We start from the raw sequence: 27,993 nt of genomic DNA on the forward strand, positions 1-27,993 counted from the left end.
ATGTCCTCAGCTAAAGACGATAAAGTTCAAGTTACTTTCAGAGGAGTTTCCCTCGCCAATGAGGATTTTAATTTTGTACCACAACCTTACTTTGCCGTAAATCCTCGCACGACTTCTTATCGTTTGTGGGAAGCCGTTAGCGCGATTTGCATTTTCTTGACTTGTCTGTTAGTCCCTTATCAAGCAAGCTTCGAATCTCGAGATGCATATCTTTGGGTTTTCGTTTATATCTTTGATGTGCTGTTTCTCGCCGATGTGATGCTTAAATTTCGGGTTGGATACTTCAACAAAGGAACTCTTGTCACAGACAAATCATTGGTTAGTCGACGCTATCTTCGGACCAAATTCGTACCGGACTTATTGACGCTAATTCCCTTGGATCTGCTCGTGTTTGGAGTTCAGACACATCTTGAATGGCATCAGTTGCTGACTTTGGTGAGGCTCAACCGGATTTTAAGGGTTTACAGGCTGGCGTCGTTTTTTGGTAGGTCTTTTCGTATTTTACCAAAATGATGATTAATGGACTGTAAACTTTTGAATCTGGTTGTTTCACAAACGAATAATTTCTCTCAAACACTGTGGTGGCTAAAACCTAAGACAAATTTATATCAGCATGATCAGTGTTACAATTTCAGTTGCATTTATGAAATGTCGCGTGTTTCAGTCCTAAATATTTCAAAAGAGCGAGTTAGAACAGACCGATGTTGTTGAACACGACGAATTTCTCCAGGTTACTACAAACAACCAAAATATCCAAATTAGAAAAATGATTTATTGGACATCCATAGTGTAGCTGGTAAAAGAAAATTTTTTGTGTTTATGTGGCGAATGCGCACACCCCATTCAACGACTTTCGGCTCTAAGGTCGGTCGCCTCCAGCCCCTTCACCTATAGAATACTTAGTTTATCTCAAATTCACGCATAACTTTTACTAATGAGATCAACTTCCTCACCCTTTTTACTTATTAGTTTAATTTTTATTTTTTTTTTTTCTACATTTTTAGGGGCAAGAGAAAATGAGTTGGGAACAAACACTGCACTGATCCGGGCATTGAAATATGCTGCCATTGGTACGATTACGATCCACGTGATGTCCTGCGTGTGGTATTCACTGGCCTGCGCCAATGAGGGAGCAGCTGTTGAAGGTCAAATCAGAAAAGTTACGTCATGTGACCCTGACAGCTGGGCAATAAAACTTAACACAGGCAAGACATCAAATTTGAGTATAATAAAACTCCGCTTATAAGAAACTAAAATTTAAGAACTCGCTGGGCTAAAATTTTCCAGTGAAGCACCCCTCCTTGAAAAAACTGAGCCTAGGGCTAAGATCTCAAAACAAGTTCTTATTTGTAGAATGTAGAGTTTTTTCAAATTTGATGCAATACATCCCATGCAATACAAATAGGTAACAAAAATTAGTCAGAACACCGTTAGTGCCGTAAGAACACAATACTGTACTGTCAATACATCCATAGCTGTGCAACATATCCGACTGTGTGTACAAGTTAACCACGTAAAGCATGGCACTCCGAGGCTGGTATACATCACAATATCATACCCTCACTCACCAATACAATTTTTTTTTCCACAAAAATTAAGAACGTGATTAAGAACATAAGTAGCCTAATTTCTTAGTAATCGTCATTTACATAAGAAGCTATAAAGGCTTACTTGAACAAACCGTGGTTCTTATACGCGAATTTTTATTGTATAAGGGCTTTATCAAAGCTTTTGTTTGGTACATTAGTTAAAAGACTCTATAAATTACTCTCTTATTATGGGTTAGCAATAGCTAAACTTGTGCAAAAAGAACTAGAAACAAAAGAACCGTAAAACTGTTCAATAAATGTTCGGGCGACGCTAGAATCATTATCCAGCAAAATTGATATCAAGCTAATGAAGAGATAACAAGCTTTCAATCATCTCTTCAATCTCCTTTAACCCAAGAGCCTCACTCACAAGTGAGAATGCTAAGACGCAAAAGTTGTTGACGACGACATAATTGATGATCCTAACGATCTTAGTAAAATTTTGTTTCAGGAATTGGATTCGTAAACGTTGGGAAGAGATATGTCCTGTCTCTTTACTGGGCTACTGCAACTGCTACTTCCACGGGGTGAGTACATGACATAAAAAGGTCCCAAATATCTTTAACCTCCAAGTCTCCTTCGCAGCCCTTCTTCAAAATATCAAGCTCTATTTTTTTAGGGGGGGGGGGGAGGGGTTAAGTGCTTAATTCTCTAAGAAAGTTTTGAAAACTAAACTGTTTGTGTATTGGAACATCAAAGCTGTAAAAAAGGAATTAGCATGGTTTCAAAGAATACTCTCGCCCAGTATTCCCTTAAAAGGGCGTTTTGTTTTTCTCAGATGCATTCCTAGGCTCTTTCATGTTTTGTTACGATTTGTAGATTCCGAATCAACCATTCTATATACCAAGACTTTCGTCAGCGATCCTATTGGGTACCAAGACTTTCTCTCTACAAGGTTATTCAGGAGGCGGTCAGAATAGTGCTGAACTAGCCAAGAGTAAGAAAAAAATGAACAAAGCAATGCATATAAACGTTGCCTGTTAAGTTCAAGCTGGATTGGAGTAACTTGTATTTTGGACTGTTAAATATTATTTTTCCTCGCGAGCATAAATGACATTTAACCTTTTCAGTTACGGAGATCTGCACGCCGCAACCATAGGCGAGAAATGGTTTTCCATATTTGCTATGCTTACTGGAATTGGATTATTCTTTGGATTTATTTTGGGTGGAATGGCTTCCATGTTAACTAACCTGGATTCACGGCGAATGAGATACACACATCACTTTGAAGTCATCAAAGATCACATGGTATGCTATGGCCTCCCTTGTGGTTTGTTAGTCAAGTCTACGTCTGCATACTAGATGCTTCTAGGTCTGATCGATTACGAGTCTTTTTTTTTTCTTTCTCGTTTTCTTTTTTTCCTATAACTGAGTTGCATTCTTTTCTAAAGCTGAGTAAGAGACAGATTTACCCCACGCGATCAAGATGCGCAATGCGTGATTGTAGCTATTCTGCCCGGTTTAGATAATTATTATTTATTTTCGACATCCAGAAAGGCTGGCTCAGTTCAGCCCTAAAGCTGGTTTAAATGGGAGCCCGTATAAACAGACCACAACACCGGGAACCACGTCCCCTACCCTTTACGAGAAGCGCATGGGTTCTTTAACGCGCTTAAAGCCTGAAACTTATCGTCCTTATCCGAGGAGAACAGAATGTCTACCCATTTGCGGATGTCGTAGCATAGGCAGCACATTCTCCTTTAGGCTATGCCGATGGGAAAAAAGGAAGGCTTGAAGCTCAGCTGCAAGCTGTTATAATAACTAGTGATCATTGTAAACGCTTAACGTATCTGTCTATCGTTTCTTTTTTATACAGAGAGACATGAAGATTTCGTCTGACATACGGTCTAGAGTTCTTGCCTACTACGCGTATCTGGTAAATTGACCTTTCCTTAATAAAATGCTTAATAAATACTGTTTCTGTCTTAATACAATGACTATAATTGAAATAGTACTTAAATACAATCTTAATGAAATAGTACTTATTTCGATAACTTGTTTCAGTGGACACATAATAGAGGCGAAAATGGAGACGGAATGTTTAGTGACCTACCGCTGACCTTCCAAGCTGAGTTGTCTCTTAGTATCAACAAAAAGGTTTTGGAGAAGGTATGCCATAAATTTTAGGTACGTCGAGCAGCAGAATTAAAAAAAGATAGTTTTTGATACGGTATTCCATAAATGTTTACTCAAGGAGAGTCAGAATTTGAAACAAGCCGAGAAAATTGACGAAAACAGTGTGATTTTCTTTTTGCATTGCAGGCTCCACTGTTTAGAGGTCTCAACCCTGGATTTCGGCGCATGCTCTCACTGGTGATACGACCAGTATTTTACATGCCAAACCAAATCATAGCCAACAAAGGAGACATTGGACATCATATGTTTTACATACACCGAGGCCGGGCAGAAGTGAGCTCATTTTGTTAAACATATCATCAGAAACACGGAATTGCCATTTTTATAGTTATCCCAGTGTTTCTCCGTGCCGGTTCTTGTTGTAGACATTTCCAGACATTTGATCATTAGCTCAGCTATAAATGAATTCATTCGATTCACAACCACTCGGCAAAAAGATATATCCTTCAACGTCTCATTTTTCTTCTTTCCTCAAGGACAACTTTCTCGAAATTTGAAGACAGCCTTACTATCCAACTATCATTTTCACACAGAACTATTATTCCACGTCTTTGGTATGTTTCAAATATGAAACAGGAAACTAAGAAAGTTTCCTATTGATCATTCAACAAATGGTGTACGTCATTAGTAACTGAGTCATTCAATCACTTTGAAGCTGAACTAGGTGAAACTATCAATTCGTAACACGATAATTAAGGACTTGGAAGGTTATCTCTCATAAGTTTTCTTTTTTAATATCAGATTCTTTGTGAAAACGAAAATGAAGTTCTGGTGACTCTTAAGGAGGGAAAGCTTTTTGGTGAAGTACGTAAATACACTTTTGTTTTTTTAAACCAAGCTTTTTTGTCCCTTGGATATCGATTAAGTTCTTATAATGACAAAAACCCAAGTGTATTTTTGTCTGCCTGGATTTAATTGTCTTTGGTTTGTTTATATTTTTTCTGTTTTTTTTTATGCGACCCAATTTAAGTGCACGTGTCTTTTTTTCAGTTGCTGGGATCTATTTGTGTTAAGTCAACTTTTCGCTTTGTTTGTTTGTTTCGTCTTTTTAAAAATCAAACCGAAATCTTCCTTTACATATTTATTATTTTCTTGTTTTTTTTGTTTGTTTGTTCATTTGCTGTTGTTTTTTTGGGTATAACTCCTAGAGGTGAAATAATAAAGTGTTAGGCACATTTGTTCGTTGTTTCATCTTTGGGAAATATACTTATAGGGAAAAAAAACATTCTGTTGATTTTTTTTTATTTACACAATTTATTTACGCAGTTTATAGTTTTTTTTCATTTGACATTAACGTGAAGCAACGACGAAAATCAGTCAAAAATATTTTACAAACAGTCGTTTTTATTATTCTTTATTTTTCCTTTCCATCTGCATCACTTTCTGGTGAAATATGTTATGCCACATGTATATGGAATTATAAAAAGACTAAATGACTGTTGATAGAATTAAAAAAAAAACAGTGTTTTGAGTTCTGTCGTATAATTTCTTGATGACATTTTATTTGTTTCTTTCCACAGGTGAGTATGGTGTACAATCTCCCGAGGGCTACCTCAGTTCGTGCCGCTTCTCCGTGTGTAGTCCTCCTTCTTGACAGAGTTGATCTCAACAGAGTGCTTAGACATTATCCCGCCGGTACGTTTTTACCAAAACCCATCAACAAATCTTTTTGATAATTATTGTTGATTCACTTGTGCTTATATTTGTGTGAAGCAACCAAACAGCACTTTTATGTGGAATGCGATAACAGAATAGTATTTCAATTTTTGCGCTAGAATCCAGTTGGAAATATCCGGGTCCTAGTTCTGATCAAGTCAGAACACTCCTTTTAGACAAGACTCTCACTGTGTTTCTCTCTATTCTGTAGTATAAGATGATACAAGTAAATTTTCAGGAAAATCTTATAAAATGCTATCAGATGAACCACGGGAAAGTTCATGTAGGATGAGGTCACTCAGATACTGTTCAATCAATGAAACTCTTCCTTTCTCACGTTGCATTCAGTTGGACCAATCAGAGGTGTTGCTCGACCTGATTGAGTTCGCAATGTGAAAAGAATTTGTAGAATTAGTTAAGCGCCCAATCCTTCTAGTTCTGCAGGGGGCGTTAGGATGGATGGGCAGGGTTTGACCAGTGATGGGTTAGGATCCCATTTGTACCCCAGCTCAAATTCCACGAAATATTCTCCAGTGGCATGGATCACTAAAAATACGTGGGGCTTTCATTTCTGAATTGGTTTTACTATTTTAGTGGCGGAGCAATTGTATTTGACCCTCGAACATCGATGTGATCTGAACAATATTGGAACACTGGGCATGGAGGCAGGAAGCAACAAAGACGAATTTTTTGGAAATGGAAAACGAAAAAGCTGAGGCCTGGCTACGGCAAAGCGCGGTAAGTACAGTGGTAGGAAGGGGCAGATGTAACCACGCGATTGTATGTCGGCAATGACACAATCGCGTCTGTTTACTGCGTAATACGCAGAATGAAAAGCTTTTTCAGTTGACTTGAAGCATCACCAGAGGACTCAGGCGGATTTTTATCGCTTTGAAGGGCTCAGAATGATCCTGAAATGATCAACCCCTTGTTTAAACATTACACGCGATATATGAGTTATCACAATGCCCTTAAATGAGACCAAATACCAAAATCTAAGAGCAAAATAACTTGTGAAGTGGATAATTTGTGGGAGAGGGATTTTGCAAAGAGTCCAGTTTCTCACTTAATAAGGAAACATTTTCAATTGACCTTCGAACGTAATCCTAAATTTTTCTGGTTTTTCTATACCTTAAGGTATGATTGGTCCGAAAAGCTGGCCCCACTTTCTCGACCAATTATACTTAAAACTATAGCGAATCTCGTCTTGATTTCTCGAGTTTCCCGGGTTTGAAACAATTTGCCTGTTCTGTTTGCTTTGACATTGGTTTTCGATACTCGATCGAAAAGCACTTCAATCCTATGTTGGTTTCGTCCAATCACGAATGTATTTTCTTTCGTTCATAGGACTTTAAAGAGGATACATCCAGTAAAGAAAGGTACCATGCCAAATGATTACAAACTTTGCCGTTACTCATATATAGTCCGGGTTGAGGGAACACTGAAAGATGAAATTGTCTTGCCCGAGAGGAAAAATCAAGGGGAACGTTAGAGTATTATTTTTGGTCAGGAATCTTGAAATTATCAGTAACGAGGGGAAATAAGAGAAAGTGGGCGTCTAAACCCAAAAATCCTAGAAAATGATGCTCATTTTAGCCGCGTATGGCTGTTTTCCCGAACAAATGAGTAGAGCATCAAGGCATGCCTCGCTAAATTTACGCATGCCACGTACAGTTCGAACCATGTAAAGGTTCCAGGACAGAAAAATGGGCTTCCATCGTAATTAATCGTGAAATGGCATATGCATGGTATTTCTCGAAGTGGCCTGTTCAGTGTCGTGGCCGACTTTGCTAAATTGCTAAATTCTAATTAATTCAATAATTATTTCGTTTTCTTACTTGGAAAAATCTAGTTTCGTCCTTCCCACAAATCAACTGCATAAGAGTCCTCTGCTAATAACCATTACCTGTGCTTTTAGCCTTTTAACGAGGTTTTCTCGCCACGTCATCATGCCCGATTCCTGGTTCGCGGTGATCTGGGAGCGACTTCTTGTGTCTGTGCTCCTGTTCATCTGTTTCGTGTACACCTTCGTTGCTTCGTTTTCAATCAGCTTGCATGCTCTCGGTTACGGAGAAGGTATCGGAAGTAAAGCGTTGATGAGTTTTACCTACTTACTGGACGCTGTTTTGGTAGCTGATTTTATAATGAGATTTAACATGGCTTCTGGGACCACTACAGGTAACTAGAGATCTTGAATCTAATATTTTTCTAAAGAAATATCAGATTTTTTTCGGCACTCAGTTGACTGAAAATCATCCTTAGGTCATATTAGAAAACGGTGTAACACACGGGTGAAAACTGGGCCATAAAATTAGACAACATTTAGCACAAAATGCCCAACCAGCTGAGTTTCGTCGTGCAACACGATTTTTTTTCCTCCACGACATACACTTTCAGAAGTTTTTTATTGGAACAATACATAATGAATGGCTAGAAAATAACATCTAAAAAGTTTATTGCGTGTTAACATGTAAATTCAGGACTAACTAACCGGCTAAAGGGGAAAAAAGAAACCACTTAACTGCCTTCTAAAAAGAAACGTTTTAAATTTTTCTTAGTCTGAATATATTCAAACTACAAATGAATCAAATTGAGCTCGGGAGCAGATGTTAAATTCTAGGAGCAGTATTGCTGAATGATTTGTACTGATTTGAATGAGCTTTTCATTTTTTATGATTAGAAATTGAAGATATAAGAAAGTCTTACAGAAGAAGTCTGTTATTTTGGATCGATTTACTTGCTATTCTTCCCATTGAGATCTTCGCCCTTTCCCAAGACGATCATCACAAGATTTGGCATTCTTTGGCATTCCTACGGCTGAATCGGCTCATTAAAGCTGTAAGGGTAAGAGCACTGCATAACTATAGAGAGAGATCTTTTTCTTCAATGAATTAACTTCCTTCGAAAATGGAATTTGCAGAATTTGAGAACATTTCAAAACATTGCTATCACTGATACATTGCTTTCCATCGAAGAACGTGTAACCGGCTATGGGAATCTTCATTTAATGTTTGTAAATGTTAAATTTGGCTCACACAAAACGCTTTCAATTAGCGATGTGACTGCATCAATATCTCTTTGTTTCGTGGTTAGTCTCTCCTCTACTTTATACAATCTTTCTTGGTCACACCTAATTACAAGATTTTGAGACAAAAAAGATAGGAATCTATGATTGGAGATGAACTTTGTTCATTTGTCTCACGATAGAGTTACTTTTGATGTTGATCACGATGTTTCGACTGCTAGTCTTCATCAGACGATGATGAAGACTAGCAGTATTGCAGTCGAAACATCGCGATCAACATCAATAGAGACTCTATCGTGAGACAAACGAACAAAGTTCATCTCTTATCTTACAGCACGATGGACGATAAACACATATCTTATTACATTGAATCTATGATTCTTTCTTTCTTTCTTTTTGATTTGTGTTTTTTAGATTCCGCGTTTCTTCAGTAACCTGGAGAATAATCTCCATTACAATATTGGTAAAGTGCGAGCCGTGAAGTTTACAATCTATATTATCTTAATCACTCATATTAGTGCCTGTGTGTGGTTCCTTGGCGCCTGCTTCAGAGAAACGTACGTTACATTTTCGTTATTATCATTTCTGTTACCTACATATCGATGCAGTTTTCTGTTAGATCTCGATTTCAATGACGCTACCACTTTCGTTATTTCACTTCGAAAGCGTTTGAGACGTGATAATGATCGTGATCCAGACCGATGATCGATCGATGATCGATCGATGCTCGTCATTGTGAGTCTCACTGTGAGCTTGAAATTCTTATCGTTTGCTTCTAATCATTGTAGATGTACAGAGGGGAGCTGGGCCCAACACACCGGAAATACCCACAGAATAGCTGGCTTTGGTGACTACATCTCTAGTCTCTACTGGGCAGCAGCTACCATGTCGTCAACGGGTTACGGTGATATCCACGCCCACAATATGGAAAGTCAGCTGATTGCTACAGTGGTCATGCTCACTGGTCTCTTGCTTTATGGATACTGCCTTAGTAGCATTGCTGCCACTCTCGCCAATTCAGCGGCTCCAAAGTATGTTTCTTCCTTTAAATAAAAACTCGTTAAAGCATAACGGATTGTCAAGGGATTTAGTATGATATGCATCATAAATTCTATGATTTTCAAAGTTAAAAAAGGAAAGGAAATAGCCACTGCACAAGGTCCATCATCTGAAATATCACATTAATTCCTCGGATAGGAAAATATTATTGTACAGAAGTAAGATTCTAACAAGCTGAAGAGTGAATTACGCTCTGAGGCATCCAGATACAGAAATACTTAAATCAAGATGTTAAGTTCACTAGCCACACGTGGTGTCAAGTCTATATGCTAAACCCAGACTCGGCGGTTGAAGACTCAGCGCCTCTAACAATGCGCCATACGTGGCCTATCTTGCAAGTGGCGTTTTCAGTATGCAAATGACCTCAAAACCATGAGTGAACCGCCGAAAAAAGGAATCATGGTGTTCTGAATTGGAAACAGGATGGACATAACACCAAAAGATATCAAAGCGAAATATTTCTCTTTCCTCAGAGTGGAATTCTTCGCACGGATGACAGCCACGCAAGAATTTATGGCAGAGCAAAATCTTAGCCGCCACCTCATGGAGAGAACTGAAACTTATCTGACGATGCTATGGAGAGTGCACAGGTAATAAAATTTGTTGGCTTCCAAATATACATCCCAAGGGAACCTCTGCAATAGTTCAATGAAAAAGTCACGTTATATGAAGATGTCAAGCCCGATAAGTAGAATACGGGGCTCGGCTTTCTAAACTGCAAGGAAAGGTATCAGATATAATAGGAAAGAATTTGCCTTTCTTTTTGTTGTTGCAATTGCAGTAACTGAAACTCAGGTTACTTTGTTTTTCAAGGGGTGAGGCAACACCTGGAGGAAGGCGTTTAATTGAGGATATGCCTTTATCACTCCAAATGGACGTTACTTATGAAGAGACAAAAGACTATTTGGAAAAGGTTTTTTTTTTCATCTACGTATTTGTCAATCTATCAATGTTTTTATTTCATTCTGAACAAAAGAATAAATACACTCTGTCTGAACTGATCAATGGCTTTCTCAAATGACCCTTTTTTTTTGGTATATAATGCAGCGGAGTTTAAGCAATTAAGATTTTCTAATCTTTCTTGTTTTCATTCATTTCAAGAATAATAAAAAATGAAGCTCTATATCCACGTAGGTTGTTATCAACTTGAACAAAGGGGGCGAGTTTCTAAAGAAACTATGGACGCAAGTGGTGCGTCCGTAAGGGATGTAACAAGATAATTTTGTTCAACCAAAAGAGTTGATAATGTAAACTGGCCACCGTGAAGAGTTTTAAGCTGACGTTTCGAGTGTTAGCCCTTCGTCAGAGCGACATAGTCTTGAGTCTGATGATTTCGAATAAACCCTGCGAACTGTGCACAAATCTTAATTGACCAGTAAATATATTTTGCCAATTTCTTACGTTGAAACCATATTTTTGAAAGCCACAGCACAAATGGATCAACAAATGATGCTAAATCTTTCTGATTAGTACGCAGACTCGTATTTTTCCTCGAATCTAAAAGCTTAACGGCACTAATTGGGATTTTAGTAAAAACCGAGAAGATAACAGCTTCTTACTCTTTCATAAATGGCAGGTCCCGATATTCATGGAAACGGACGCCATCTTTTTGCGAGAACTATCGCTGAAAGTAACCTCATATCTATTTTCTCCAGGTAAGTAAATGATTAAGCTGAGAATGCTGTTTCCCATCGGTTTACTAGAGTATGATCGCCAGCAATTACTCAGAGAGTGACCACTGACATCGGCTTTTCTATCAGGATATCCGTTTGATGGCATCTTTTTTTTTCAGTAGTAAGGTCCCTTCAGCACCTTACATTGGAGGACTGTTGGCTTGTGTTTGCCTTTTCTTACCGTTGAACGCTTATTTGCATCAGCATGTATTAATTACTCGGTAAATAGCCAGTATTAGTCAGCTCCACCTCGGTAAAAAGTTGTTTAATACAACTTGTTTGTTTTGTCGCTGAATCTCTAAAAGCAACCTCTGCCTTTGCAGACAAACGCAAAGAGGTTTTCATTCATCGTGTTTTTTTTAAACCATAGACAAGCGTAGCCCACAAGATTCATGCATTACACCAATGCAACATTTCATTTCCTTCAGTTATTAATTTCTTTTTGCAGTGACCTCAAATTATTATTATTTTTTACTTACTTTTCCTTCTCAGGCGACTACATTGTATACGCGGGTGATATGGGTAGAGAGATGTACTGCGTCAGACGTGGTCTAGTTGAGGTCATCGCAGATGATGACAAGGGCACCGGTGAAGCCACTGTAGTCGCTACTTTGGGACCTGGGGCCTACTTTGGCGAGGTATAGAATCTTTCAATCTCCTTATTTTCATTTCTTTTTCGGAATGGAAGAAGGGAGGAGGGGGAGGGGGAAGAAGGGGGGATGGGGCTAGGTGGGCTGGGGGAGGGGGAAGAAGGGAGGGATGGGACTAGGTGGGCGGGGGGGGAAGAAGGGAGGGATGGGGCATGGTGGACTGGGGGAGGGGGGAAGAGGGGAGGGATGGGACTAGGTGGGCTGGGGGGGAAGAAGGGAGGGATGGGGCTAGGGCGGCGCGGGCGGGGGTAAGAAGAGAGGGACGGGACTAGGTGGGCTGGGGGAGGGGGAAGAAGGGAGGGACGGGACTAGGTGGGCTGGGGAAGGCCGAAGAAGGGAGGGAAGGGACTAGGTGGGCTGGGGGGAGGGGGGAAGAAGGGAGGGACGGTACTAGGTGGGCTGGGGAAGGGGGAAGAAGAGAGGGACGGGACTAGGTGGGCTGGGGGAGGGGGAAGAAGGGAGGGACGGGACTAGGTGGGCTGGGGGAGGGGGAAGAAGGAAGGGACGGGACTAGGTGGGCTGGGGGAGGGGGAAGAAGGGAGGGACGGGACTAGGTGGGTCGGGGGAGGGGGTAGAAGGTAGGGACGGGACTAAGTGGGGTGGGGGAGGGGGGAGAAAGGAGGGACGGGACTAGGTGGGTTGGGGGAGGGGGAAGAAGGGAGGGACGGGACTAGGTGGGCTGGGGGAGGGGGAAGAAGGGAGGGACGGGACTAGGTGGGCTGGGGGAGGGGGAAGAAGGAAGGGACGGGACTAGGTGGGTTGGGGGAGGGGGAAGAAGGGAGGGACGGGACTAGGTGGGCTGGGGGAGGGGGAAGAAGGAAGGGACGGGACTAGGTGGGCTGGGGGAGGGGGAAGAAGGGAGGGACGGGACTAGGTGGGCTGGGGGAGGGGGAAGATGGAAGGGACGGGACTAAGTGGGCTGGGGGAGGGGGGAGAAAGGAGGGACGGGACTAGGTGGGTTGGGGGAGGGGGAAGAAGGGAGGGACGGGACTAGGTGGGCTGGGGGAGGGGGAAGAAGGGAGGGACGGGACTAGGTGGGCTTGGGGAGGGGGGAAGAAGGGAGGAACGGGACTAGGTGGGCTGGGGGAGGGGAAAGAAGGGAGGGACGGGACTAGGTGGGCTGGAGGAGGGGGGAAGAAGGGAGGGGTGGGACTAGGTGGGCTGGGGGAGGGGAAGAAGGGAGGAACGGGACTAGGTGGGCTGGGGGAGTGGGAAGAAGGGAGGGATGGGACTAGGTGGGCTGGAGGAGTGGGAAGTAGGGAGGGACGGGACTAGGTGGGCTGGGGGAAGGGGAAGAAGGAAGGGACGGGACTAAGTGGGCTGGGGGAGGGGGGAGAAAGGAGGGAAGGGACTAGGTGGGTGGGGGGAGGGGGAAGAAGGGAGGGACGGGACTAGGTGGGCTGGGGGAGGGGGAAGAAGGGAGGGATGGGACTAGGTGGGCTGGGGGAGGGGGGAAGAAGGGAGGAACGGGGCTAGGTGGGCTGGAGGAGCGGGGAAGAAGGGAGGGACGGGACTAGGTGGGTTGGGGGAGGGGGAAGAAGGGAGGGACGGGACTAGGTGGGCTGGAGGAGGGGGGAAGAAGGGAGGGGTGGGACTAGGTGGGCTGGGGGAGGGGGAATAAGGGAGGAACGGGACTAGGTGGGCTGGGGGAGTGGGAAGAAGGGAGGGATGGGACTAGGTGGGATGGAGGAGTGGGAAGTAGGGAGGGACGGGACTAGGTGGGCTGGAGGAGGGGGGAAGAAGGGAGGGACGGGACTATGTGGGCTGAGGGAGGGGGGAAGAAGGAAGGGATGGGACTAGGTGGGCTGAGGGAGGGGGAGAAGGGAGGGGTGGGACTAGGTGGGCTGGGGGAGGGGGAAGAAGGGAGGGACGGGACTAGGTGGGCTGGGGGAGGGGGGAAGAAGGAAGGGATGGGACTAGGTGGGCTGAGGGAGGGGGAGAAGGGAGGGACGGGACTAGGTGGGCTGGGGGAGGGGGGAAGAAGGAAGGGATGGGACTAGGTGGGCTGAGGGAGGGGGAGAAGGGAGGGACGGGACTAGGTGGGCTGGGGGAGGGGAGCAATTTACATCAACTATACGAAACAAATAAGGCGGGGACACTGAACACCAAGCAGCTAAGAACCTCTGAACCTTAACACTCCCAGACTTTTCAATGGTGCGATGAGAACCAAGTACTTGATCACGTAGACCTTAATATCCGTTTTGTTCATGTTCATAGATTGGACTTATCTTTGGCGAGAATCGCTTGGCTACTGTAAAGGCAAAAACGTTTTGTGAGATTTTGATGCTGACTAAACCAGATCTTGATGAGGTGTTGGTGCGTTTTCCTATTGTGGCAAGGTTTGGCCCATATTGAAATGATTGCTTTTACTTCATGTAGGGAAACATTTCGGCTAAAGTTGCCTCGTGGCCAATGAATGATCAGAGATGGATAAGGTCAACATAAGGGGTTGATAATAGTACCTTGAAAAGATCGTGGATCTCGCAAAATTTTGATCCGATCTCGAGAGCTCACCAACCTTAATAGGTCTCTATCGAAAAAACCAATTTGTCCTCTTTAGTCCGGATTCTGAAGTCCTGCATTGCTCTCCAATGTCTCAAAATCTGAGATTTTCTTCTTCTTAACGAAGTGCTTGTTCAAAAGTTAGGTTACCTGACCTTGAATGAAGGTTGAGAGAGGCGAAAATCTGTACATACTCGCCCTCGCTGTCGTTTGAAAAACAATACTGCAATATGGTAGCTGATATATTGTATAAACAAATCGCAACTCTAACATGATATTGCGCAGTCACAATGGTACCATGCAATAATGTAACTGAAGCATCAGTTATTATAAAGGAATCTGTTGCTAAAATCGATGTCTCGGTTCTCGGTTTCTTTTTTTTTATAATTTATCACCTCTAACATGATCACTTTGAGAAAATGGGCCTTTATTTGTTTTGCAGGCAAATCTATGACGCTGGAGTAAACAGTGACCATGTTAAAGACGTTCGTCAAGCAGCTTTTGAATCCACCAAGGCTGCCGTCAGACGCTTGTCTATGAAATGTGCCAATCAAGAAAGATCATCAGTCATGTCTAAAAGCCAAACGTCCAAAAAGAAGAAAGAAGGGCGCGTGTCGCCAGAGTTGAGGTACATTAATTTTAAAGTTAAACCCCCCCAAAAAACAAAAAATACGAAAACCTGAGATCTTTGAGTTGTAAAACAGTCACTATGACACGAAAATTTGGGTGCATTAACTTACAATAATTATTTGCCGAGGATTAAGTGTATATTGCCCACGTTCGTAACGCATTTGCAAGGAATTTTCAATCAGGGTTGAACAGTAAGCCAAGTTTGGCCTGTTTATTCGAAATTTTGTATGCCCCTGCGTAATCATCTCGATCAATCAAGTGAATAGTCATCATTATTCGGTGGCTACTAAATTTTATTTTTAAAGTCTATTTGGTTAGATTTCGAAAATTGAGCCGCGCAGAAGTTTTATTAGTCTTGTAGCTTTGAGATGGTGTTTATCAATGTAGCTAAAAGATGAGAGGTGAAAAGATATTTTCCTTTTGAATTGAAATTCAGTGAACAATACTCATTTGAAACTTGCGCCTGTCATAGGCCTTCCCATGATGCTCGGGTAATTGGCCTTAATAGGACAAAGGTCCAAGATCTTGGTCTTGTTTGCTCAGTTGAGATTTTAAAAAAAAACTTAGTTCAAATTCGACCACTATTTCTTAAGATTAACAACTGAAAGTAAGCTGAGACATGAGCCATTAATGTTAATTTGTGAAAATAAAATAGATGAGGTGGCATGATGCTTTCTTCCTATTTCTAGTGCTATGCGGACAGGTTTTATGTCTGTGACCAATGAAAGTAAAGAGGATGTCAACAAACCATATAATGACCTTCATCCTATCTTTTGGCTTTTTTCGCGGCTCCTAATGAGGTACAAACTCTTAAGTTAGAAATACAGGGTTAGAAATACGTGACTGTTAAACATCGAAATGTAGACGCAACATCCGCCATTCCATCCTCCCCCCCCCCTTTCCCCAGACCTCCCCCCTTCCCCTTCTCTCCAACACCTCCACTGCATCATCTTGAAATGAAGCCCTGGTATTATGTTTTGTTTTGTTTTGTTACTTCTTGAAGAGATCATTTTGGTGCTTGTCTTCTTCTCTTCGTAAATTACATTTCAGCAAATTCCATCCTCTGTTCTTCCTTTAGCTACTATCATCATTATAGTGATTACGAATTATTTTTCGGGCGTTTAATAATGAATTTAAGTTTTTTCAAATCATAAGCAGCTTACCTTTAGCTTACTGCTGAGCTGCTGATAAATGTATTCATTACACATATAGTCTATGATTCTTTAACTCTCCGAATGGCGAATCAAGTTGCTTTAAAAAGTACGCTGCTGAACTTCTTACTGAACTGCTGATAAATGTAATCATTGCACTTAAGTTCATGTTTCTCCAACTCTTTTCACAGACATTCCATCTCGCCGGACAGCCATTACTTTGTCATGTGGCAGGGATTGTCTCTTGTCATTGCAGGGATTTTTACCTTCACACTCACGTTACAGGCGGCTTTCTTGCATACTGCTACCAGTTTATGGATCGTAAATTACTGCTTTGATTTCCTGTGCTTGGTAGACATGTAAGTAACATAAAAAGTTAGACAAGGTGGTACGTGCGTGGACAAACACTCTATATTTGGAAGCCAAAAGGGTCCATTCTTCGTGCCAGATCCCTCACAGACCCTGCAATAGCTAGATTCTCATGAAACTGGTCCCTGAAGCCGCAGCGCTTGTGAGAACATGTTCACAGGCTACTTGTTGTCTCCCCTTCCCCTTCCAAAGTTGACTACGAGATATCAGCTCTAAAGTGGTAATAACAAGAAATACAGGGGAAGAGGGACAGAGAAACACAAAAATGGTGGTGTGAGAGTGAAAATGTCTGATCGACTAACAGTTTATGCTACGTTCTTGTCTACGCTCTCTCATTTTAGGTATATTAAATTTCACTTGGCGTTTTACAACGAGAACAACGTCCTTGTCACACATCCGATTTATACTGCTCGTAATTACCTCAGGTAAGATATTTTTGGCGTCTTGTTGTTCTTGAAAATGAGTTTTGTGAAAGGTTCTCAATTAATTGGTTGCGTGCAGCTGGTTCACACTTTCTTCTTCGGACTAAACGCGACAGAGATTCATAGAGAAATCTTCACACAGATAACCCTACGTGAAGTAATTACTATGAAGCATATTGATCAAATATTTTTTGCGTTTCAAGGAAAAATTTTCCACTGGATCTTCTCTGTTCCTTTCCCACTGACATTATCGTGTTGGCCATTTGGCCAGTAAGTCTCGGTAAGTGTTCATACTTATTAAGCTGAACAAGCAGTTTCTTTTCGCCCTCTTGAACAATTGATGATGTTCAGTACAAAAAGTGTACCCTTGACGTACGGGGCCTGCCTTTAGCTGACTGTCAAGTTACAGAGCTAGGCATTGCGCATGTATGAGTTCACAGTTATTAACTATTTCACATCAACTGGCTATTTTCCTCTATTTTTAAGGCATAGATGCAACGGCCGAAGTTAAAAATTCCTTATCAAAAACTTTTGTTGAATATAAATCGCTTGAAACAGAAAAAAATTTTATGAATTTTATAGATGCCAACAAGTCGCAGCACTGTCCAGAAAATGCTGGCATTTTCATCATCGTTGACCTTGTTTAAATTTTCTTTCGTTTGAACTCGATTGTGTCTACCTCCCTTCCTCCCTTTAGGCGTTCTTCGTATCCTGGCCTTGGCTCGTCTAAACAGATGCCTCTACATGTACAAAACGGTAGGTTTACATGAAGAAGGTGTCCAATGAGGGCTCATGGGAGAAAAAAGTGGCCACTCTTTACAGTCTATTTAAATGAGCATGCGCTGTACCCAGTTTTGACTAGTGAGAAGGTTCTCATACAGATGAGAGGAAAAAGGAACGATAATCATCTTTATCACACATTTATTTTGAAATCACTGGTGATCCTTGCAATCTAATTGGCTCTAAGCAGTGCAATTCATTCTCGAATTTCTGTAAATTGTATCTTTTTCACATCTTTTTCAAAAGGCTTGTTTTAAATGACCAATCAAATTGCAGAAAAACGAAAAACAATGAAGCCTTTGTGTGGCGAATTTTACAATTTTTGTCTTCAAAAATTTATCCACTTTTATTACTGTAAAACCGAAACTTACAATTACGCATAATATTATGTTCTTTACAGCTACAGTTTTTCCACTTCATGACGAATTCAATCGGGAAAAATATAAACCTATTGGGGTAAGAAGAATGTCAAAGATTTAAATGGTAACTGCAATTTTCTTATAAAGAGCTCCTATATAAACCAAGGAAACCCTACAATTTACCAAGGCGCAAAAAATGAAGGCAAATCAAGTAATCCATTCTCTATGGACGACGCTTTTTTCACGAGCTAAACTCATCGCTCTCACGGTGCCTTCCTCTACTCTGTTGTGTATTAAGTTACTAGCAGTGAACTGTTGAGAAACTCTGACAATATACTGGGGAAGGGGGAGGGGGAGGGGATGGGTAACAATGCAATGGTTTAGAATCCCATTCAGGTGGAGTAGCGATAATCCTGGCGCTTCATGCCTTGAAAACCGAAATAAGCTCAAAGGTGTGCACCACTTGGCTCGAGCACTGACTTCACTACATGCTAACAGTTCTCTTTACTTGAATACACACAGGCAGCTCAAGGTTGCTCTGTACATGGCAACTTTCACTCACTGTATAGCTTGTGGTTGGTTTCTGCTCGCTTGTAAAGGACTTGAAAACGGAGATCATTCCTGCGCAGCAGATTCTTGGGTAGAGCAAGGGAATCGAACATTAGGTAAGAAGCTTTGTTTCAGACTATGTGGCTGTCGCTTGTCTCTCTTACCGTCCTTTTGTTTGTTTGTATCTGTAGTTTTCTGCTCATTTATCTGTCTTCTTTGTCTTTACCATCCGAACTGTGTGTCCAGGCGTCCGTCTGAATGCTTCTCCTCTGGTCTCTGTCTGTCGATCTCTCTTTTGGCCTAATTTTTTGTCTTTTGGGCATGAAATCCTTCCCATGAAAAAAGGAAAAACACTTTTCTAACGGCCTATACTTGACTGAAAACGATTTGGAATGAAATTCAAATATAATGACATGTTAACAGGGAGAACGCTGTTTTTGATTGTTTGTCCACAGCAACCAATAGCTTCGGAGAACAGTATATAACCAGTCTTTACTGGGCAGCGGCTACCTCAGCCTCGGTTGGTTATGGTGACATCCATGCATATAACACGACAGAGGTGAGAATGACATCATTTTCGACGATCCACCTGTGCTGTGGGTGTTGCAACACAACCGTAAAACGTTTGCGCATGTTTAACGTTGTAATGATTAGGTGGCCTTATGACAAGTTTTCTGGTCTACGTATGTTTGAAAATTTTCTGCGGGCCACTTATTTTACTTTACTAGACTCTACTAACATACCTTGCACCTGCTTCCTCTCCAGTAACTGCCCTTTCCACCGCTCTTAATTTCTATCTGACTGATTTTAATGACACTTCATTGTGCACTATTAGTGATTAATTAGATTTATTGTAATTTTATTAAAATTCAAATTTCTTATCAGGATTCTGGTTTGCACCTCGCACGGGATACTTTTTCCGTTCGCGCAATCTCTTTTGGTCTTTTCGTTTCTACCATTGATTTACTATATATTTATATTACATATATTAAACAATAAAGTTGATAAGATATTATTCATCAGTTAGTATCATGAACAACTGAGTTAGAGGAATGAGGAAAACAATGATTGAAGAGTGATGGATTGACTGATTGATTGTTTGTTTGATTGGCAGATGACTTTTGCTTTGTTCTGCATGATCATTGGTATTGTATTCTATGGTTACATCATCGCCAGTGTTGCTGCTAGCCTGGCTAACGCTGACGCACAGCGGGCTCGATACCAAGAAAGACTTGATGCCATCAAAACATTTCTGGAGGTAACATTTTAGTACTAAGAACTTAAACGAAACGCGTCTCTCGACTTACTTTTTCTTCTCTAAGTTCCATTCTTGTTCTATTTTACAGGAACAAGAGATATCTGAAAAACTAACAACACGTGTTATAAGGTATGCTTATGGAGAAACTGGTAGGACAAGAAGTGACAAATTTCTTGTCGCTTTTAAGCCGACTGAATTACGGCGTACACACGCAAACACTAGAAAATTAGACAGATGCGGAATAGAACAAAGGGAACACGGTTATCTACACTTGGATTGGGAATTACAATGTAAAAAAGGACATAAGTTCCTAACATGTTAAATATTATATCTGAATTTTGGTTTTCAGCTATTATGAATATCTCTGGCTGAGAAACAAAGGAATCGATGCCAGTTCTTTGTTCGAAGGTCTGCCGCTGGCCCTGCAAGCCGACATCTCCGTTAGCCTGTACAAAGATATGATTGAAAGGGTAAATTCAAACCTCTATCTGTTATTTTTCCTAAGTTCTGTTTGTCTTTTCTGTAACGAGAGCGCGTTGGATATGAAATGATAGATAGCCAACGAGGCCCGTAAGGCCACGTTGATAATTTTCATCTCATATCCAACAAGCGCGAATAGAATAATTTTGATATTGAAAACGCCCCAAAATATGGATAACTCTTCCAAACTTTATTTTGTAAGAACAAACCGAATGTTACAATGTACAAAATTATTTCCGGTTCAACTGTTTCCATGTGCGTGCATGGTATGATGGCTCATAACCCAGCCCGAAAGCTTTCTTTTACTCTTAATTACTTGTTAACTTTTAGGATTAAGTGTAACAGGAAAATCATTTTCTTCTAATCAGGTACCGTTATTCGAGGGAACAGAGATCGGTTTCTTGAAGATGCTCTCCATGAAAATGAAGCCAGTTTACTTTCTTGCCAAAGAGTATATCGTACGAAAGGGTGATATTGGTCAGGAGGTAGGGTTTTATTGACTTCTTCGGTGAGGATAAAATTTAATAAAGACAGTTCTAGATGAATCATCTCTGCAACCAATTATTCCGGGTTTTCATTTCGACCAACGCTCAGGTAAACACCTTTGAAATATGAGCGAACTGAGTGTAGGCTAAGTCTATTCCCAGACCTGGATTGTTTTTGGCTTTCGTCCTTACTCCTTAGGGTTTTTTTCCCGCTCTTCAACTGTTTCCCTCCGCTCACGGATCGCCCCGATTGTGCTCTGCAACTTTTGAGCCACTTCTGGCGTTTGGAGCAGTTTTTTGTGGCTCTGGCAACCTCGAAAAATTTTTGAGCAAAATCTAGGTTTAGAGGTCATATCAAGAAGTAAAAAGTTAATCATTTTATAGTAAAACTTCAATTTAAGCGAATTTCTTGAATGGTTACCAAACTTTTGAACACAAATGAAACAATTATTTTGTTCCGTTAAACTTAAGAGTATCCCTATACCTCGCTCATATTTAAGAGCAATTCTTTGACGCTACGTTTTAAGCTATTTTTCTTTACACCGATATTAGCTATTATTGTGAAAAACGAAAAGCAAAGCGTTTCTTGATTAACATTTATATAAAAAGATATAAAATTTTGGCAGAAACTTTTAAAATTAAAGCAGCAAGTTTTTGGCGTTCCAGTGAGCAAATTTCTTCCTTTTCAGATGTATTTTATCCACCGAGGCACTGTAGAAGTGGTATCTGAGCACGATGAACCGATTGTATTTGATACCATGGGCGAAGGAAGATTTTTTGGGGAGATCAGCGTTGTATTTAGTTGCCCCAGAACTGCTTCTATCAGGTACGGAGAAACTGCTACAGTCACGTTTGATTTAATTCTTTTGTTTTGGGTAACCCATGGCCAGGCTGACAATTTTGGGCTCAAGTTTTTGATCAGACTGTTGATCAGACTGTAACCTCTTTTAATTTGATAAGCATGTACCCCTATAAGCGAGAACACACCACCTGAAAGTCATGTATCAGAAGAACTCGGACACGATGTCGATAGCAAAGCATCCATAATGAATATAAAAAGTCAAACTAGTTAAGTTCCCTTAACATCAAGAATATTATTACCAGTATTTAATTTTTTACTTTGCAAATTTGAAATAACTATAACAGTAAGGTCAATAACGATGACGGTAGCGATGACGAAGACGAAGGTGACATCGATGACGACGGTAATTCTTTACCGATCACGATTAGGCGTATGAGTAATAATATATGAAAAGGTATACTCACTGATCGGATCACTGCTTCTCCTAAAGAACTTAAACACAGCCTGCTTACCATTTCTTCTAGGACGCAGAAAAATTCCGACGTGTTTATGTTGACAAAAAAGGACCTGGACGAAGTACTCAGCCACTATCCACAGATACGTAAGAAAATCTTGGAGACAGCGGAGGAAAGGCAGAGAATGGTAGCTGAGCGAGCAAAGGCTTTTGCCAAGAAAAAGGAAGAAGATAAGAAACGAGAAGAGGAAAACAAGCTCAAGGTATTGTATGGTTTTGTCTGAAGTCAGTTTCTGTTGCAGGAAATTATTGTTCGCTAGCTGTCAGAAAGAAATCCTATTACTACAGGGTGTCTTCGTTTCAAAGCCGGGGTTGCCTCGCGCAGGAGTTCCGTTGCATTCACCGGTATTCGATTATGTATTTTCAAAATTATTCACCAACCTTTTCGGAAGGCTTTTGTGAGCACGCAACCCTCTTGAATATCATTTTGAAACTGAAAGCTGTAATCCGTTGCAATTTAAGCACTCTCTTTTTCAAAGGAACAAGAAGAGGGTCACAATGACCAGGCTTCCCTGACACTCCAGATTGAGGAACCTGCAGAGCCTACACCAACAACTGGACAGCGGATTCTCACTAATTTATGGAATTTCAAAGCCCGTTTGACAGAACTTTTTGTCCACTTTGTAATCTTACCCAACAGCAAGTGGAGGCTCATCAAATATGTCAACTGCGTGTTTGTGTTTGCTACAACACTAACCATTACCTACATGGTGAGGAATCATACATCGCTCATCTTAGAAAGTTACGTCATGGTTTCTGTATTTCTTGAGTTTAGAAACTTAGCACCGATTTGTTTATCCTCAACCGTCTTCCTCTCCAATTCAGCAGATTTTTTTGTGTTTTTATCTTACCAATCTAACATGCAGCCTTTCCCTTTACCCTTATGGTAAATTTGTAGAGCACAGGAAACAACTGAAAATATCGTAATCTAACGATTTCTTGAAGACACTCTGGGCCCATAATAGTTAATAGAAAATCAGGGTTCCAGTCGGAAATTTTTTTCTATTAAGCATAAAATTATAAAGGCAAGGATCCCTTCAACTTGATAGAAGAGTGATTGAAACCATATTGAAAAGATTTCAGTGTCTCCATTTGCAACGTTGTTGTCTTTGTTAGGCTGCTTTTCAAGATCATCCCTGGTATCTGATTACATTTAACTACTTATGTGAGTTTTCGTTTTACGCCGAGGTGAGTTTAGGAAATATTATTTAATATCCTTGCGTGATGAGATCAAATGCGATGTGAAAATAAGGTAGCTTTCACACCCTCATGACACAAGTTGTTCCAAGAATTTCAATGCAATATGAAAAGTCTATTTAGTAGCCGGACAGCTGTAGTTATGCCTTCCACTTTGTTGGTTTATAACTTGGCAACAGCCCTATTTCTATGACAGTATAGAATATATTTTTAGTTTCCGAAGGCTAGAAAAATCTCATGTCCCTACTTTTGCATCCAGTTTGTCATATTGCCTTTGATATGCTGAGCAAATAGAACCGTTGCTAATACGAATCACTTTGTCTCATTTCTTCTCTGTGAAAACCCACCAATGATTCTAATACAGTTTAATGACAGTCATCACTTATTCAGATTTTTAGTTGAAATTCCTTCCTTTTTCCCAACAGATATATCTCAATTTCAACATGGCATACACCAATAACATCGGAGAAGTGATTTCTGATGGAAGAACACTGCTTATCAACTACGCAAAGGGAAAGCTACCGCTAGACTCTCTGGCTTCATTTCCGATCGATATTTTCGCCTTGGCTGCCCCCGCGGACGAACAGCTGTTTGTATTGTCGTATCTGAGGCTTCTTCACTTGATTCGCGTGGTTCGAATGCAACAATTTTTCTCCGAGTTGGCGCAGAGGTTGAATATTGAGTAAGTGTTATTTACGAGCAATAATGTCTTATGTTAGTGTTACTCGTTCACTACACTAGAAGCCGTCTACGATTTATCAACCACGCTCAGGAATGAATACTCTGTTAGTATTTGCAGAGCAGCGAGACGCTCTTCTTAAAGCTCAACATTCGCGATGTTACTTTTCATCGCCTTGTAGCCAAGCAGGTTTCTGTGTGATCTCGTACCCAGATCCTAACGTTTAACTGTAACTAAAATGTGGGGACCTTCCCTTCGCTTAGCCGTGGAAAGTCTGGGTACAAGACTAGTTTCTGTGTTCATGAGTTGCAAGCTTTAATGTGATATGTTAAGTAAAATATCATCTTTTAGCTGGCAACTCATGAACGCCTTAATAGGTTACCTTTGTTGATTAAAAAATACTATCGAGAATTGCTTGGTTTTCTAATCGTAATTAGAATGAATCGCAGTTGTTCTCTCTCCCGTAATTGTTGGACCTGCCATTTTGTCAAAAATGATGTTATCAGCAAGGGAAGTGTCCCCTCCTCAGTCATATTTGCAAATTTGTTTTCTAGTTTGGTTTACAGTAACCACTTTCGCAAAAATTATTTTGCAAGAGTTTCATGCCTAAATTTGAAACACATTTTTTATATACAAAAAAAAAGATAGGATATTAAATTCTATCAGGTGCAAACTGTCGATTTTTGTTCCTTTCCAGCGTTTTCAGAGTGCGCATGACTAAATTCGTCTTCCAGCTGGTCATAGTGATTCATGTATTTGCATGCGCTTGGTATGGTCTGGCCTGTCCGCTCAATGATTGCTCAACTGAGGAAAACTGGATTAAACTTGAAGGTCAGTTAAACGTAACAAAGCTGAATCGATAACGCTTTAGAATTACATTTTAACGTGACTTTCAGTTGTTCTCTAACCATCCCAGCATAAATCATTTTGATGCGACAATTAAACCCAGATTTCATACCCAACTTGGACATCTGTTTCTTACAGATCTTCTAGACGCGCCTGCTCTTTCTCGTTACTGTACAGCGGTATACTGGGTTGTAGCCACTATGACATCCACGGGTTATGGAGACATTCATGGTGATAGCTCTTCTGAAATGGGTGAGCAGAAATTTCTCGAGGCTTGAAATTCCCAACGATTTTTCACAGGTGAAACTCTAAATTGAAAACACTTCACTACACATATATCGACCGCTAAAAAATGCAACAGGAATATTCTGTAAGCGAAGAAATGAAATGACGCTCGGAGTAGAATGGAGATGGATGTATGCCCCAAACCATTCCTTTTTCTTTCCTTTTTTTTTCGAAGATGAAAGATTACTTCATAGCCGTTGCTTTCAGTAAATTGTCGCTCAAAATTACACTGCAAGGTATAACTTTCAATCATCTTGTTTTTACATGGAGCTCTGGCAAGTTTTGTTATGATTTTTGGAAAGCTTCTTTTTGGTTTTATCCTTGGAAACATTGCTTCTACTTTGGCTAACGCTGAGATTAGACGAGTCAAGTACGAAGAGAAACTGGATGCTATTCAGGTGTGTAACCGTCTGCTAGTTGCACGTCGAGAATGGCAGATACGAGGCCAATGTTAATCTGCCATACTCTGTAGGATTTTTCGTGTTTAGCTCTGTTTATTTCGTGGTTTCTTTGTTTTAATGTTGTTGTTGCTGTGGTTGTTGTAATTTTTTTCTATGCCATCCGAGCTGGTCGCCTTTTTTATTCACTTGTTAGGCGCATATGTCAGACCAAGACATCCCAGAAGCTTTACAGAATCGAGTAATGGACTTTTATGAGTTTATCTGGAACAAAAACAAGTGAGTCTGGATTTTCCATCGGATCAGGGGTCCTTTACTTGAACGTCCCCGTAGTTACTATCCCGAAAGACCGGTAGAGTGATTTTCGAGTGAGTGTCGTAAAACTTAAACCAAAGTTATCATGACGACCAATCAGAAGACAGGAAAATACCCATCGGAACCAATGAGAAGTCAAACTGGAACCGAAGCGCGGGAAAACGCGAGTGACCAAATCGTGATTGGTTTTAGTTCTACATCTGATTGGTTGAGAGCACGGCGCGATACCAATTATCGAGCAAAGCAAAGCAGAGCCATTGGAATCTTTAATTTCTTTTGACACTAAGTTGAAGATGACTCTATTTGTCAGTTGTGGTCACACTTAAGATTCAGACTTTGGCAGAGTTTTAAAATACGAGAAATAAGCTTCGGCCCGTTAAGCTGGGATCAGAGATTCCCAAGACTCTGTTGGAGACACTTTCATCCAACTGTAACACTTTTTTATTAAAATAAAATTCAAACAAACCAAAATTTTGCGTTAAAAATCTCTGAAACCAAACTTTGATCAATATGTTCCAGTCGTTAATAATTATTTGCCTCTTTTTGAAGGGGAATTGATCACGGTACACTGTTCTATGACATGCCTCTTTGCATGAATGGTGAATTGTGTCTGGGCATCGTTAAGGATATTCTTTATGCGGTGAGTAAAGCGATCTTCCATTCGTCTGCGAGTCTTAAAGTCTTGTAATCCTTAGCAGTTTATTATTGGTTACCTGGGAATAAATTGACTTAAATTTCTGTACAATTGGTTATGGTAAACATAGCCCTCGTCATGATAGCGCTCCGGCAGGAGAGTTTCTTCGCCTATGGGAAAGTATTAAGGTCTTGATCAACGCAAGCTGGCGGAAGGCCGGCAAGGAGTCTAGTAGTGTCAGACTCCCAGCAAACCTCTCCCTCGACTCGTCTCAAATCTTCCCGCGCGCGGAAAACGTACTTCCCGCTGCCTTAATAATGAAGGCCTCTCACAGGCTCTGGTGGGCACTAAATGGTGATAGATATATAACAAGCACGGTAGGTATTGATGTTCCGATGAAAAAGGTTCAATAGTTTTCTGTTAATAAAAATTAACTAAGATCTTTAAGAAATTGATTTCAAATCTTAAAATTTCATTACTACCTGTCGCAGTTTCTGCGAAGAATGAATTTAAATACCCAAATCAAGAACTGAAATGTTAAAAAAAATCGTTTTAGTTGTTCATTCCAACATCAAACGTGAAATCTCTCATCTCAGTCACTTCCTTATTTCATGGCTAGTTACTTTGTTTGATTTGTGTTGTGAGCACTTTTAAACTGATTTTCTATATTTATTATTTACAAAGGTTCCTTTCTTAGAAAATACTGAACTACCTTTCATCCGGTTGTTGAGTACCAAAGTCAAGCCTGCGAATTTCCACGCAAGTGAATACATCGTTCGGAAGGGTGATATTGGACAGGAAATGTTCATTATTCGAAAGGGACTGGTAAGTTTTTATGTTAACTTTCACATCCGAAGGCACTGCCGCTTCCTGGGAAAAAAAAGCTTGGAAAAGAATTTTTTTACCCTGGCGTTATTTTAATGGATAAAATCAAGCCTGTAGTGTATTTGAGCAGCCATGTAGACAGTTAGAAACATCAGCCAGGATTATCTTGGATAGTGTGAATGGGACCAGTGTCAGCTCAAAGAAGACCAGAAATTAGTCAATTGCCCAGTTAGTATAAGCAATCGGATCAAGCCCTTTGCGCAATCTGTCGAAAACGGTCTCATTAATTAATACCATCTCTTTAGGTGGAGGTTGTCACCGAGGAAGACCCACCAGAGGTCATTGAAACCTTGGAGAAAGGCGACTATTTCGGAGAAATGTTCCTGATTCACGCCTGTCCCCAAAAAATGTCTCTACGTGCAGTAACTCATGTGGACATGCTCCTTCTCAGCAAAGAAGATCTGGATGCCCTGCTAGTTCATGACCTCCATGTTGCAAAGCAGGTCAGCGAAGTAGCAGAGAGGCTATATCCTAATCCAAGTAAAACCAAATGATGTGCATACTTGAGTGCGACTATCAATCCTCACTCGTTCATTATTTTTCATCACTACAATGATATTCGGAAAAAAAAACTCTTTCAAAACCGTTTTTGATAGTGGTTTCAAAGCCAAGTATATTCACTTTTGGGTTTTTTTCACACTTATTTCTTGATCGTTGGTATCTCG

At 40.7% G+C, this 27,993-nt stretch overlaps 3 protein-coding genes across 3 annotated transcripts; 2 read left to right on the top strand and 1 right to left on the bottom strand.

Moving 5' to 3' along the window:
* Positions 1–5,398, top strand: LOC131776885 (cyclic nucleotide-gated channel rod photoreceptor subunit alpha-like). Its single transcript, XM_066162936.1, has 9 exons — positions 1–484; positions 1,005–1,205; positions 2,041–2,116; positions 2,660–2,837; positions 3,406–3,465; positions 3,594–3,698; positions 3,852–3,998; positions 4,467–4,529; positions 5,246–5,398. The coding sequence occupies exons 1-9, from the start codon at positions 1–3 to the stop codon at positions 5,396–5,398; spliced, it is 1,467 nt and encodes a 488-aa protein (XP_066019033.1).
* Positions 5,277–27,948, top strand: LOC131776884 (uncharacterized). Its single transcript, XM_059093088.2, has 37 exons — positions 5,277–5,360; positions 5,976–6,119; positions 6,729–6,760; positions 7,300–7,559; positions 8,062–8,225; positions 8,821–8,963; positions 9,195–9,437; positions 9,939–10,055; positions 10,279–10,378; positions 11,042–11,120; positions 11,631–11,776; positions 14,006–14,127; positions 14,733–14,918; positions 15,610–15,720; positions 16,263–16,430; positions 16,782–16,865; positions 17,066–17,142; positions 17,560–17,618; positions 18,043–18,098; positions 18,524–18,666; positions 19,006–19,109; positions 19,665–19,808; positions 19,897–19,937; positions 20,158–20,278; positions 20,657–20,773; positions 21,463–21,599; positions 22,100–22,292; positions 22,569–22,799; positions 23,206–23,277; positions 23,712–23,968; positions 24,663–24,796; positions 24,950–25,063; positions 25,367–25,494; positions 25,691–25,773; positions 26,359–26,449; positions 27,128–27,268; positions 27,574–27,948. Exons 2-37 carry the CDS (start codon positions 6,078–6,080, stop codon positions 27,820–27,822), a joined length of 4,689 nt encoding a protein of 1,562 aa, XP_058949071.2. The 5' UTR covers positions 5,277–5,360; positions 5,976–6,077; the 3' UTR covers positions 27,823–27,948.
* Positions 12,379–13,997, bottom strand: LOC136279977 (uncharacterized). The gene is made up of 3 exons (XM_066164544.1): positions 13,977–13,997; positions 12,655–12,738; positions 12,379–12,498 (listed from the first exon to the last, which is right to left on the bottom strand). Exons 1-3 carry the CDS (start codon positions 13,995–13,997, stop codon positions 12,379–12,381), a joined length of 225 nt encoding a protein of 74 aa, XP_066020641.1.
* Positions 27,949–27,993: the final 45 nt, after the last annotated feature.

Source organism: Pocillopora verrucosa, chromosome 3 (assembly GCF_036669915.1).
Source record: "Pocillopora verrucosa isolate sample1 chromosome 3, ASM3666991v2, whole genome shotgun sequence".
NCBI lineage: Eukaryota > Metazoa > Cnidaria > Anthozoa > Scleractinia > Pocilloporidae > Pocillopora > Pocillopora verrucosa.

Bases quoted from the DNA above. Each gene is read 5' to 3' on its own strand.
- LOC131776885 (XM_066162936.1), top strand. From the start codon at position 1: ATGTCCTCAGCTAAAGACGATAAAGTTCAAGTTACTTTCAGAGGAGTT. The intron at 1,206-2,040 runs GCAAGACATCAA...ATTTTGTTTCAG, and splicing joins GGCAATAAAACTTAACACAG to GAATTGGATTCGTAAACGTT. The intron at 2,838-3,405 runs GTATGCTATGGC...TTTTTTATACAG, and splicing joins AAGTCATCAAAGATCACATG to AGAGACATGAAGATTTCGTC.
- LOC131776884 (XM_059093088.2), top strand. From the start codon at position 6,078: ATGGAAAACGAAAAAGCTGAGGCCTGGCTACGGCAAAGCGCG. The intron at 23,969-24,662 runs GTAAGTGTTATT...GTTCCTTTCCAG, and splicing joins GCGCAGAGGTTGAATATTGA to CGTTTTCAGAGTGCGCATGA. The intron at 24,797-24,949 runs GTCAGTTAAACG...TGTTTCTTACAG, and splicing joins AAACTGGATTAAACTTGAAG to ATCTTCTAGACGCGCCTGCT.
- LOC136279977 (XM_066164544.1), bottom strand. From the start codon at position 13,997: ATGAACAAAACGGATATTAAG. The intron at 12,739-13,976 runs GTCTACGTGATC...CAACCCACCTAG, and splicing joins TGAACAAAACGGATATTAAG to TCCCGTCCCTCCTTTCTCCC. The intron at 12,499-12,654 runs GTCCCTCCCTTC...CAGCCCACCTAG, and splicing joins CCCCCAGCCCACCTAGTCCC to TCCCGTCCCTCCCTTCTTCC.